Genomic DNA, 14767 nt, shown 5'->3' on the forward strand with positions numbered 1-14767 from the left:
CAGGACTGCTGTCATGAGGTTTTTCAACAGAAGTTTGTTCCTTTAGGGTGTAAATGAGAACGAGCAACTAAATGACGGGTTGGAGAAATGTCTGAATTTTCATCAATTTCTCATGGTCTTCAAGTCATTGTTGGAGAATTTATTTATTATTAGAAAAATATTAAATTAGATTTTTAACTTACTTTACTACCTCTTATAAAACGGTTAGTTCTAGTCCTTGATTCTGATTGGTCAATAGCTTTATAAAAGCAATAAGGTACTCGAGGCTAGTGCTGTATCGTGGGTAATAATGTACTCCGCTTCGCATCAACAACGCCCTTCAGCCGTGACTTGTTCACGATACAGCAGAGCCTCTCGTACCTTATTGCTTACATAGCTTGTTACCAGCTCCAAAATTCAGTGTTTGAACATTCTAAACTACGTCACCATGGCGACAGAGTTTGATTGACGTACCGGGGTATCCGCCCACATACACAGGGTCGTTGGTGTCGGCGGAGGCAGAGCGCACGTCTGGACTCGCTGCCTCGGACCTCCTGCCGTCCACGACGAGCTCCAGCCGGTGCTTCAGCTTGTGGGCGGAGACACTGTGCCACTGTCCGTCACAGAGCCCCGCCTCCTGCCCGGGCTCGTGCGCGGCTGTGAAGCGTCCCTCTCCGTTATCAGCGTGGAATAACAGCTACACAGACACTCACATTAACAAACTATTCAGAAATAAACAACTGAAAACAAAAGGAAAATCTAGATGACCTTTCCATTGACGAGTTCGATGCCCAGTCCGTCCATCTTCTGGCTGCTGACGCCTAACAGAACGCCGGTGCCCTGACCCGTCCTGAACTCCAGATCCACGGACACCTCATTACCCACGCGATAGGCGCTCACTGTACGACACACACAAGCATCACGCTTAGGGTTGGGAATCGAAAATCCAAATACTTGAGGTCAGGAATCGGATACTTGTTATAAAAAATTTAATTTCCATTCCTCTTATCGATTCCTTTGTGAGCATTTCAATATGACTTTAAACCATTCAAGCATGAGGCGACTCGCGCTCTGTTTTCAACGCTGCACACACACGTGGTAACAGAATATTAGATCCGTATATAATAACACTAATATTCCTGCTGCCGTCTCTATAATAACACTAATCAAACAATGTAATGTATATTTTGTTTATAAAGTGCAGTGTTATTTTACATCTGAATACCTGAAAAAACACTGTTTATTTAATCATATCTTTGTTCAGTTGTACCTATTTGTTTTGATTAAAACATTTTTATTTGTTATTTTTTAATTAATGAGTGTTTATCTATCTATAAATTACAGAAACGTCTGTCTGTGTGTGTGTGTGTGTGTCTGTTATTCGCATATCTCTCGAACCGTTTGTCCGGTGGATTTCAAACTCGACAGGTGTCTCGCTACGGGCACGAGTAAGTGCAGTGCCAAGTTTCATGTTGTTTGGATGAGAAATGCTAAAGATATTGTTAAATATATCGGTAAAAGAAGCCCCAAGAAGGTTGTGGTTTAAAAATAAACATTCTGACATAAACACTCTGTCAGCTACACTGTTTACTTCTGAATATTATAGTTTGGTTCCAGAACGTGATAAATCCATTTTGATTAATTTGAGTAAAAATGTGTTTTCTTTACCAAGAAAGTGGCAAGATGAAAACCACTATTTTTTGTTTCGAACTTTCACATAGCATCTTTAGGTTATAATAACATAAACAATTCAAATCCAGATTTATTATAAAAACTGATTATTTTTCCCCAAAAGTGCAATAAATTCATGACACTTTTTTTTCAAAATGCAATTAATCCATTGAATCAATATAAAAGTTATTTTTTATCATATTGAAACTGTTGAAATCAGCCATCGCTAAGAAATATCTCCTGAACTTTTTTGACGGCGATCAGCTCACAAAAACTGATTTTGCACGGGCACTTTGCACTGCTCCCTGAATCAACGCGCTTATTCATTTGTGGATGTAAACTGAATCTGTAAGTCAGCAATGCTGTTAACTTCTGAATATTATATTTCATTCTGGTGTGCTTAACGTTATCGCTACTGTGTAATAGTAGCCTATGCTATTCACCAACTAAACATATCCTATTCAATGCGTTCACAGTCTCTTTCACGGGCATCATTTGTAGTTGCCTATTCACAAACTGTTTGCTCAAGCATAGCGTTTTCTCAGAGTTCACTGTGTGCTTTCTACCATGCACAAATAAAAATGTCACTGAACTTTTGCTGTGTAATTGTAACAATGAGCACTCAAACACACCAAACCAACAATTACTAAAAACACACTCAAAAACTGATTTTGCATGGGCATTTTGCACTAGTTGTCTTTAATGCTTGAAATTTTTATTAGTTAGGCTAGTTGTTTTTCTATGGTATTTTTAAACCACAGGCAAACGTTCTTGTGTGTTCTTTAGCCTTTTGATTAATTTTTTATTTTTTAGAACAAGACTAAATGTGAACGATATCTGGTTTTTTTGCCTTATTGGAATTGAAATTAGGAATCGATAAGAATCGTAATCGATAAGCAGAATCGAAATAGGAATCGGAATCGTTAAAATTCAAATGATACCCAACCCTAATCACACTTCCATGTGTGCTCCAGTACGTTTTTTTTTTAAAGTGCCCCTATTATGGATTTTTGAAAATGACCTTTCATGTAGTGTGTAACAGCTCGAAGTGAATGAAAACATCCTGCAAAGTTTTAAATCTGAAAGTGCACCGTATATAAAGTTATTGTCTTTCAAAAGTAAGAGTCGACTCTGAGTCAGTGAAATGAATCGTTTTTCAAACGTTTCATTGTGACGTCAAGACGAAACATTAGCATATTGCCCGTCCAATTATTGCGTGCACAGAGACACCAGGGAAAACTTGAGCCTCAAACACTGCAGCTGATTCCTGTGGACACTGGAGAGCATCATGTCGAGAAGACTCTGTGCTCTACAATGTGAAGGTAAAGCCAGTGTTTTCACTGCCCAAGGACGAGCATGTGAAGAATCAGTGGTTAAAATTAATCTTTACCACGATATCACAGCAGTATAATCCTAAACTTTTGCTGTGTTCCTTTTATTTTACTGACGACTGCTTCTCAAATCTTGGAGTTCAATGCAGGATTCGCAAACCGCTTGAAAGATGGTGTTCAAACTACTTAGTTTTGATTTTATATTCTGTATGTCTCCTGCTTCTGGCTAACTCACGTTATCACTGTCTTACTGAAATACTTCTGCTGATCAGTTGTGGGCCACTATTACCTATAACTGTGTCTATTAATGCAGATTGTCTGTCGTTCTCACTACTTTGAGGAAAGATTAAGCATGGAGCGAGATTTGTTTTACCAACGTTTATGTTACATCAGTCATTCACGCTAGAACTCGGCTAATGTGTGCACAGTTATACAGTTTCCACATGTTCACCGCAATAAATTAGAAAAATACTCTGTAAATAAATAAGTAAAATAATCGGTTTGTTGATGGACATATACTTGTTAATGCTGATGGTGAGGAATATCAGTTGCAACATCTCATAATCTCCCTCAAACTGAGTAGTGTATCACTGAGAAACACTGAGTCCTGCTCGAGTCGTCCTGGCGATGGAGGTTCGGGTTGAATAACTAGTTCTTCCAGTGTTTCATCATCAGACTCGATATGGTAAAATCGATGTCATCGTTCGTTACTGTGTTTAGTTTACGGTGTAGGAAGCCTCAGGACAGCTGACTTTGTTATGGCAATGGGCGTACATATGCGCTGTACACGGTAGTCCAATCACAACAGACTGAGCTGTCTGGCCAATCAGAGCTGAGTACAGGGGTGCAAACACATGTATGGTCAAAAAAGAGAGAGGTAATCGAAGCCCTCGTCCCGCGGCAAATATCCAGATACTACATTGCCACCATCCCCAACCCACCCACACATAGAGTCAAATGAAATTTAGAAAAACTATCTTGCACTTCTTCTTCTTGCTTTACTGCTACTTCCTGAAAACAATTTCACCTGATGATTTGAATAGCTCTTTTTGTAAAGAATTAATAATTCTAGGATGATTGGGGTAATTGTGTAGGGTAGGCCTAGTGCATCTGCATAGAAACTAATAAACAAAATACAAATATAAATACAATAAAACACAAATACACGAGAAATAAAGCAGTGCTTTATGTTTTTCAGGTAAATTAACTGTATTAAGTATTAATACAGTTTATCTTTTGACAAAACGTGATTTTTCTCTTTCTCTTTTGTTGTTTGATTAACTTTGGTGACACAAACAGCTGCAGGTATATTGGGTGCTGTCCCTTTAAGACAAATGCACGTAATACCGGTAACACGCATCCGTTTTATTTTGACTGCGTTTACGGGGAAACTCGTTGAGACGGACACTGGCTTATTTTTTCGTGCACATGTCTGTTCAAACACAAATAGATAAGAAAGAAAAGGGAATTCGGTGTTCACGAACTTCACGTGCTGTCTGCGACTGCGTGGCTCTGTGCGCCGACAGACCATCTACATTTGGATGTTAAACATAATATATATAGCCTGATACAGCAAAGACAACGTCGGCAGTGTTGACGGCAAAATAGGCTACAGAATATTTCGTTCTGTTGACAGGGGCAATATTTGAAAATCGATAATTAGGCCTATTTTTTAAATTACAATTATATGCATTTGTCAAAAACCGAGAGACTTTCAAGCATCAAAATGTAATTTATTAATATGTATTTGCGGCTTCTATTTTGTCTGAAAACTTCCAACACTCTTGCGTGTCGCGTGAAAAATAGGCGTCGGTTGCGGTTCTATTTCTAGCACGCGGTTTCGGCGCGGCTCGAGAAGTGTGTGTGTCACGCAGGCATTGTGCTCTAACACAAGCTCTAACCAGTTAACATGAGAGCCGACATAAAAACGGACACTCCACGCCACGCAGAGAGAAATGTGATGCAGTGGCAGATCCAGACTTCCAGAGTGAGAGTGAGACAGAAACACTAGTGGTTCACGCTTGCGCACATACTGCTGGTTTGGCGCGCAGTGTTCTGATACGCTTATTTCCTATTTACTTGTTGGTGGACGCAATCCAGAATTACTGTTGGTTAAATTATTATCAGACCCTCTCAAACCACCCCCCCCCCCACAAAAAAAAAAACTCTTCGGATCTGCACGATTCACACAAGTCACCCAAACTGACGTGAAAAAAGCGGGAGGCGCCGAAAAGCGCGCTGTTTGCACCCCTGTGAGTAGCTCGCGGAAAGGAGGGATTGAGAGAGATTGATTCATCTGACGAGTCGTTTGAGAATCATTGAAAATGCGGTGATGTGCAAATGTATATTATGAGGAAATTTAACAGTTTTTTGACCTTTGATGCATGTAAACCTGTTGTAGGAGACTACAAAACAACATCAGGAAACTTTAAAAAAGCATAATAGGGCACTTTAAATGACAGGCTGTAAAGGAGTGAAATATTGAGCCTCACCAGCTTTGGCGTAACCTGTGCCATCAAAATAAGTTCCTTTCTCTGGGTTGGCGAAACAGGAGCCCACACGGTAGCTGGATGTGGGATTCTCCAAGTCCAAGGCCTGACCCATCATCCTGAAGTTCCTGATGCAAGCGTCAATACTGTACAGCACCTGCAAAAGCACAGGAAGCGTCACATGGTGCCAACCTGACACAAATCATTCACGTGTGTATTAAAATGAGTCATATAGCCTACAGTGGCCACTAAAGGTGTTTCGACTCTTATGAATGTGTTTTTGATATGTGTATGAGGCGTCACACTCACAGGTCCGATGCGTTTGGTGGTGTAGTTGAGTGGTAAACCGCCCACGTACAGCATTCCCACCACATCCAGAATATCGGCTTTCTTCGGGCTGGTGGTGTGTTTGGAGTAGAGGCTGTCAATGGTGAGAATCCCTCTCTGCTTGTCTCTCGTCACACGGATCTACACGCAGAGAGACAAATCAACACCTGCTTCTGAGTACACACACACACACACACGTTCAAATGTTTGGGGTCGGTGAGATGTTTTTTGTTTCTTAAAGAAGCCTCTTCTGCTCACCAAGGATGCATTTATTTGATCACAAATACAGTAAAAACAGTGAAATATTATTACTATGTAAAAGCTGAAACATTATTATCAATGATGAAAAAAGGTTGTGCTGCTTCATATTTCTGTGGAAACCATCATACATTTTACCTTTTGTCCCATAAATGTCCCTTTTGATAAATTTAATGCATCCTTGCTGGATAAAAGTATCAATTTATATAATCTTAAAGTGACGTTCTGGCTAAATATACTTGCATAAAGTATGTTTCTGTCCTAACACGACCTCCTCTACCATCACAGAACATCACAACATCTTGTATCTGGATCAGGCAAAAGCTTTCCTCTCAGTGTCATACATCAGGGGTCAAAGGGCGAAAGCTCTGACCTTATGCCACTGGCCGTCGTTGATGATGCGTGGCACGTGGACGGAGGTGTTTCCGCTGCCCAGGTCGAAGCTCAGGTGAGCCATGCCCTCCTTCAGCTGGACGGTGGCGAAGTCAGCGTGGTTTATCCTGGCCATGTAGAACACCAGCCCAGAGTCTGCTTCGGTGCGCAACTCGAACTCCATCAACAGCCTGATACACACACACACACACACACATGAGGAGGAGGACGAGGAGGACGAGGAGGAGGACAGCTCACACTCACCTGTTCTTCACCTTTCTGTCGTCAAACTCAAAGGCCATGTGACTGTTTCTGGATAGACCAAACTGTTTGGCCAGCTCCAGGACGACAGGCTCCGCCTCTGCTGCACACGACACCTGTGATTGGACAGAGCATGTGTCAATCAAACGTTCCAGAGTTCTGAACCACCAAGACGGCAAAAAAAACACTACAACAAATACTAAAGCATGAGTTTCAGAAATGTTTGACTGCTATTTTACAGTTTAGAGGCAGTAGATGGAGCCAGAGAACAGCTAATGGAGGTCGTGTGTCCTCACTGGAGTCACAGATGAGCTATTGAGTTGTCTTGTGAGATAAAAGAGCTTGTTGAACAACACTGGGACTCCTCCTAAAGCTAAGCTGCAGAAACAGCAGAAGCAGATGAAAGCTCACTGCCACGGTCAATCAAACGCCACAAGATGTGCCTCTGAATGGAGGAACCGCTATATTCACACTATATCTCTAATGACCGTGTGTGTTTGTGTGAGTAGGTTAGTACCGTGGGCTCTTTGACACTGGTGGGCGTGTCTGTGAGGGGCGTGGCCTTGGTGAGGGGCGTGGCCTGTGAGCAGCAGAGCGACAGCAGCAGAGAGAGACAGAAGAGCTCAGATGAAGCTTTCACAAACATCACTCACATGCCTGTCATTATAGCATTGAAAGAGAAATGAAACATGGTTCCCCTGATTGTGTTAAAAATGAGATCTATACAAAAATATTGCACATTTAATTTGGCGATGTCACTTTGTTAAGAAAGACTACGCGCCTGCACACATATATATTCAAACGCGCATACCTATAGACTAAACACATTTTCTTTCTTGGACTTAGTGTGCCCATAGGTTTTGTTCTAATTCATGTACTAAAGTATGCAAACTAGGAATGAGAGTGTCCGTCCATCAAGACTTCCTTCATCAACGAGTGTCAGCATGATGATGATCACACTCTCCATCAGCTGGACCAGCGAGGACATGCACACTGATCTCTTCAGCCATTTGTCGTTTGGCTTAGTGCGATTATCAAGTTGCAAAGGCTGTGAATTAATTCAATGAATATATGCGCTGTGTGTTTCAGAGTGAAGCGCAGCACTGTGTTTCCAGGATCTCGGTTCAGAGGTTTTGAGTTGCTTATCATGTGCCTGTGGAAATTCAACATGCATCAACTATAGACAGTTTTACAGTTACAATTATTTTTATTATATTTTTCTTAAATATTACATTTTGCAATACTGAGTCTCAGTGAAAGATTACAATATTATTTTATATTATATATTTCATATTATGTTTAATTATTTTATTTAAAAAATAATAATAATTATAATTATTAATATTATTGTTATATTTTCTTGAATACTCAACATTTTTATTTTACAGAAAAATATTAAAAATTTTCTTATTTTCTTTAATATTTTCTTTGAATATTTTTTTAAATTCGAATTACTATTGTAATATTTTACTGTAAAATAAAAAGTGAGGATTTAAAAATATAATGATATTAATTATTAATATTATTCAAATAAAATATAAAAACAAAATAAGAAATATTGCTATTGTAATATTTTACTGTAAAATAAAAAACATTTCTTATTTTGATTAATATTTTATTTGAATACCATAATTGTATATTAAATATTGTAATATTAAAATAATAATTATTAGAATTACTGTTATTGTTATCATTTTATTATCATATTGATATATAATCAAAATTTGTTTGGCCAAATAATGCAGCCCTACATGTTAATCAGTGTTTACCCTATTAAGGCCAGTGATAATGAATTTAGCTCTTAGTTCTTCCATGGAAACACAAATGGTACATGACAAACGGCTCTGGGGGAAATGCATGTGCCAACATTTCCTACACATTCAAGTCTGGACTTACTCATCACCAGCAGAGTATAGACTTTTACTGAGAGGTGTAAGTGTGTGAACTAATTACAGGAATCACACAGGACTCTCTACCCACAATGCCTTTGTCAGGACGTACAGTGGAGGCTGGTGGCCGAGGTCGAGCTGCTTCTGTAGGTGTCAGCACTGGTTTGGGTGGAGCCTCTTCCTCCTCCTCTTCCTCTTCCTCGGGGATCTCGGGCGGGGCTGGAGGCGGGGCCAGGTCAGGGCACTGACCAATCTCTGCGTTCTCAAAGGCCACGGGCTGGGAGAAATCCACTGGGCTGTTTCATCGACACACACAACACACAGCCACACTTGAGGGAATGATGACACACAACGTGACTCCAATCAGGTGAATAATGAACACAGTTATGAGCAAGGACAGACTAATTTAAATGAGTGCGGTAGAGGGCAATGGGGTTCGCTCTAGTGGAAAAGACCACTGGCAGAGATTCATACTCCTCATTAGAGCAAGAAAAACTGTGATTGTTAATGTCATACAGCGTTTAGCTTATGACTGCACCTCAAAACTGCAAACAAGACCTTTAATCTACAGCCACGGGAGGCTGGGAAAAATGGGTCAGTGTTTACACCGGTCGCTGGGTTTCTCTCGCTGTGTCACTACAGCACGATCCACTCGTGACACACTGCAGTGAATTGTGCTCTGGAGGTTATCTGCTACATTTATCTCGAGCTGCTAAAGGTGACCTTGAAAAGCTTGGAAGGCTTGCTAATGTCTTTGCCATGCTATTATCTGTATAGCAGACTTGCTAACATTGTGGTCAGGAGAAATCTGCTGGTGCTATGAGTGAACAAAACTAGTTTTACAATGCCAAACTAATGCATGAGTACGCATTAACGGGTCAGTTCACCCAAAAATGAAATCTGTGTCATTAATTTCTCACTCTCATGTCGTTCCAAACCTGTAAGACTTTCGTTCATCTTCAGAACACAAATGAAGATATTTTTGATGAAATCCGAGAGGTTTCTGAACCAGTCATAGACTGCACTGTCAGTGCAACTTTCAAGGCCCAGAAAGGTAGTAAAGCAAAAAAGTATTCATAACATTCATATTTATAACTTTAAGGTTGAACCACTGTAGTCACATGAACAATTTTAACAATGTCTTTACTACCTTTCTGGGCCTTGAAAGTTGCATTGACGTTGAAAAATAGTGCCATAGTGCTAAAAATCGTTCTCAGTAGAACAGCAGAGTTCACACCACAGCTATAACGATAATGATAAAGAGAAACGATCACTTTCAGAAAGATTTTTTTCCAGCTGTTGAACGATAAAACACTGACAGCCAATCAGAATCCATTACATCGTGGAGAAGTTAATCGCCGAAATCCACCACTGTTTGACAAGTCAAGCCCCTTTTCAATAAAATGGACACCTGCTGGTTAAAGCTGTGAAAACATGTTCAATGACGTCGTACACACTTTGAAACCGCAGCGCGTGAGCTTATAATAAACAGAACGTTATCGTTCTTTGGTGTGGATGCAAATATAGTCCTCGTTACAGTTATCTTTATAGTTATCGTTCGTTGGTGTGAACATTAATATAGTTCTCGTTACAGTTATCTTTATAGTTATCGTTCTTTGGTGTGAACACTAATATAGTTCTCGTTATCTTTATAGTTATAGTTCGTTGGTGTGGATGCAAATATAGTTAGCGTTATCTTTATAGTTATCGTTCCTGGTGTGAGCGCAAATATAGTTATCGTTATCTTATAGTTATCGTTCTTTGGTGTGAACACAAATATAGTTATCGTTATCTTATAGTTATCGTTCTTTGGTGTGAACACAAATATAGTTATCGTTATCTTATAGTTATCGTTCTTTGGTGTGAACGCAAATATAGTTCTCGTTATCTTTATAGTTATCGTTCGTTGGTGTGAACGCAAATATAGTTAGCGTTATCTTATAGTTATCGTTCTTTGGTGTGGACGCAAATATAGTTCTCGTTATCTTTATAGTTATCGTTCATTGATGTGAACGCAAATATAGTTAGCGTTATCTTTATAGTTATCGTTCCTGGTGTGAGCGCAAATATAGTTATCGTTATCTTATAGTTATCGTTCTTTGGTGTGAACACAAATATAGTTATCGTTATCTTATAGTTATCGTTCTTTGGTGTGAACGCAAATATAGTTCTCGTTATCTTTATAGTTATCGTTCTTTGGTGTGAACGCAAATATAGTTCTCGTTATCTTTATAGTTATCGTTCGTTGGTGTGAACACAAATATAGTTATCGTTATCTTATAGTTATCGTTCTTTGGTGTGAACGCAAATATAGTTCTCGTTATCTTTATAGTTATCGTTCGTTGGTGTGAACGCAAATATAGTTAGCGTTATCTTATAGTTATCGTTCTTTGGTGTGGACGCAAATATAGTTCTCGTTATCTTTATAGTTATCGTTCGTTGGTGTGAACGCAAATATAGTTAGCGTTATCTTTATAGTTATCGTTCCTGGTGTGAGCGCAAATATAGTTCTCGTTATCTTATAGTTATCGTTCTTTGGTGTGAACACAAATATAGTTATCGTTATCTTATAGTTATCGTTCGTTGGTGTGAACACAAATATAGTTAGCGTTATCTTTATAGTTATCGTTCCTGGTGTGAGCGCAAATATAGTTATCGTTATCTTATAGTTATCGTTCGTTGGTGTGAACACAAATATAGTTAGCGTTATCTTTATAGTTATCGTTCCTGGTGTGAGCGCAAATATAGTTATCGTTATCTTATAGTTATCGTTCTTTGGTGTGAACACAAATATAGTTATCGTTATCTTATAGTTATCGTTCTTTGGTGTGGACGCAAATATAGTTCTCGTTATCTTTATAGTTATCGTTCGTTGGTGTGAACACAAATATAGTTAGTGTTATCTTTATAGTTATCGTTCCTGGTGTGAGCGCAAATATAGTTATCGTTATCTTATAGTTATCGTTCTTTGGTGTGGACGCAAATATAGTTCTCGTTGTCTTTATAGTTATCGTTCGTTGGTGTGAACGCAAATATAGTTAGTGTTATCTTTATAGTTATCGTTCCTGGTGTGAGCGCAAATATAGGTATCGTTCTCTTATAGTTATCGTTTGTTGGTGTGAACGCAAATATAGTTCTCGTTATCTTTATAGTTATCGTTCCTGGTGTGAACGGGCCTTGAGAGTGATGTGAGGTCGTGACGGAGGTTGTACGTACACAGTGTTGATGAGAAGGTTCCAGATGCAGCCCTCGAACGGCACGTTGGGCCGCTGTACGCCTGTCTCTATCTCGAGTGGGATGCCCCCGACGAAGAGCCGATGTATGCTGAGCGGGTGATCGCTGGGTAACGCCTGCTGCATGAGCGGCTCCTCGTCCACTTGCACGGAGAAAGATCTGCACACACACAAGCTCCATCAGCTCTAGAGAGGCCTGAGAAACACGGGCGCAGAGAAACAGAGGGTGGCTTACGCTCCCGGGAGTCTCAGGATGCGCAGGGAATGCTCTCTCCCGTCGTGCAGGATCCCCCGGTCGGGCTTCCGGACAGCTCTGCGTGGACTCCTGCTGCCTGTGAACACCAGCACCTCCAGAGCGCCTTTATTCAGCGCCACAGACAGGAAAGGCTACAGACACACACAGAAGAAGGACAGGAGAAATCAGCCTCATGTTCCTGCTTTCTGGGCTGTGTTAGTGAGGGATAGATCTTTCATTAGAAAGATCAGTGGAAATCACTATTACAATTCACCATTTTTAACTAATTTATCTCATTAGTTAATCTTTATCTGAAGTCAAATTGGTTTGCTCTGCTCTGATTGGTCAGATGGTCCAGTCTGTTGATTTATCTACTCTGATCTGATTGGTCAGATGGTCCAGTCTGTTGATTTATCTACTTTGATCTGATTGGTTAGATGGCCCAGTCTGTTGTGATTGGTCTACTCTGCTCTGATTGGTCAGATGACCCAGTCTGTTGTGATTGGTCTACTCTGCTCTGATTGGTTAGATGGCCCTGTCTGTTGTGATTGGTCTACTCTGCTTTGATTGGTTAGATGGCCCAGTCTGTTGTGATTGGTCTACTCTGCTCTGATTGGTCAGATGGTCCAGTCTGTTGTGATTGGTCTACTCTGCTCTGATTGGTCAGATGACCCAGTCTGTTGTGATTGGTCTACTCTGCTCTGATTGGTTAGATGGCCCAGTCTGTTGTGATTGGTCTACTCTGCTCTGATTGGTCAGATGGTCCAGTCTGTTGTGATTGGTCTACTCTGCTCTGATTGGTCAGATGACCCAGTCTGTTGTGATTGGTCTACTCTGCTCTGATTGGTCAGATGACCCAGTCTGGTGTGATTGGTCTACTCTGCTCTGATTCGTTAGATGGCCCAGTCTGTTGTGATTGGTCTACGGCATGCAGCGTGTATCGGAAGCTACACGCCCATTATCATAACTGAACTTCGGCTCCTTCCGTAGGCTTCCTAAAGCTCAGCAATTGAACTCTAAAGACAGTAACAATGACATTGATTTTACCATATCAATCCGAGCGCGAGTCCAATGGTGAAACATTGGAAGAACTAGGAATATCCGAAAAAACATAATAGGGGCCCTTTAAGCTACTCATTGTAATGTAATTAATGCTTTTCTCATTTAACACAATAATTACTTTAAAGGATCTTTTTGGGCTAATTTCTCAGCCAAATTTGATGTGCGATTAATTAGATGAATTAATCGGCATATCATGTAATGTTAATGATAATGTAAAAAAAAACGAATCGCTTGACAGCCCTAATTTCTTTATAAATGTTTGCTTCCTTTACAAAGGGAACACCCTGAACACCCTGTTTGACAATATCTTTGAGAAGCGAAGAAGCACTTCACATCCAGAAAGCCTGTCAGTAATGTATTCAGAGCCGGTAATCAGACAGACGGCTGTGAGAGCACACTCTCGCCCTCTCCACGCTGCACTGGAATTGAGGAGAGCGATGCGAGAGCAGACTCCTCTCTCCAAACCCTCGGAGCCGCTCAGGCGTCCGCACGCGGCGCAGGTGACCCTGGACTCGCCGTAAATTGGAGGAATGAATGAGGAGCGGTGGAGAAAACCCTTGGCCTCTCCGAAGCCGCACTCCTGCAAAATGACACCCACTTAATTTACGAGCGATAATGATTTTCAAAAGGTGGCGGTCCGGCACCCTCTCCCGGGAGGGCTATCGCAAATTGGACGCGATCCATCAAAATGGCGGCTTGTAAATCTATTTTTACGAACGGAGTATCACGGGGAGGTGAGAGCGCCGACTGCTTACTACAGATACGCCGCATAATTGATGTGCTGCCCCTGAGCTGAAGAGAGAGAGAGAGAGGGATGATGAAGACGTTACAGACAAAGATGTAGAAAGTCATATTATAATTAAAATGATCGCCGTGCCCCTGGCCTTTAGTCCACCTGGTAACAGAAAAAGATCAACTTTTGTTTGCTGAAGGGCAGAGGCAATTACAAACCTGCCCGGATAATAAATCTCTTTTATGGGCTGTGAGACCCCTGTAACCCCGTGGATTCATTATGATCTCGTAGTGAAGGCCACGGCTCCCTGGACTTCCACCATTACCCATAATCACCTTCCTAAGCGCTCAGACAGGAAGGCAGGAGGAATAACACACTGAACCGTCTCACAGCCGACTGTGTGTCTGCGTTTGCACTCGCCTGGAAGAAAGTAGGATTTTGTAAAGCTACGCTGCTAATGCAGTGAACACTCAGACGCAGTCACATGTGAAAGCACATTCATATTTAGTAATATTATCCATTTAACTGCACTGATGCTATCGGATGAGACTTTTTTAATGACACTACCTTTGCAACTTTGACACTATTGTCATAATTGCTTTACAGCTGATATTGACTTAGTTTCATAGTTGATAAAGCACTATAGAAATAAATGTGAAATTACTTACAGAAACTTTGTGCTTTTTTATGTGTCATTAAGAATTAATTGCAGTTGATGTGATTAAAGTTGATGGAATTTGTCTTTTTCACAATGCATTGAATTCAGTGGAAAATTCAGATGGAACGAACTGCGGCGGCTTGATAGAGTTTATTAGCGTGATTACCTGAAGAACAATTACCCAAAGAAATGATGCAGATCTGGTAAGACTGAAAACACCTTCTCCAGGGTAATTCTCCATCTACTCCACTGCTGACCGAGTAAAGTTT

At 40.6% G+C, this 14767-nt stretch overlaps 1 protein-coding gene across 1 annotated transcript in view; it reads right to left on the reverse strand.

The window, feature by feature from the left end:
* Positions 1–14767, reverse strand: part of lama2 (laminin, alpha 2) — a 208220-nt gene that overhangs the window by 2025 nt on the left and 191428 nt on the right. The window contains exons 55-64 of the mRNA XM_084091619.1: positions 12046–12197; positions 11794–11970; positions 8642–8873; positions 7206–7268; positions 6692–6804; positions 6429–6618; positions 5780–5938; positions 5474–5627; positions 748–878; positions 454–676 (exon numbers count right to left, since the gene is read on the reverse strand). Coding sequence (XP_083947745.1) covers positions 454–676; positions 748–878; positions 5474–5627; positions 5780–5938; positions 6429–6618; positions 6692–6804; positions 7206–7268; positions 8642–8873; positions 11794–11970; positions 12046–12197 — 1594 coding nt within the window. The remainder of the gene's footprint in view (positions 1–453; positions 677–747; positions 879–5473; positions 5628–5779; positions 5939–6428; positions 6619–6691; positions 6805–7205; positions 7269–8641; positions 8874–11793; positions 11971–12045; positions 12198–14767) is intronic.

Source organism: Abramis brama, assembly GCF_963993115.1.
Source record: "Abramis brama genome assembly, chromosome: 18".
NCBI classification, from domain to species: Eukaryota; Metazoa; Chordata; class Actinopteri; order Cypriniformes; family Leuciscidae; genus Abramis; species Abramis brama.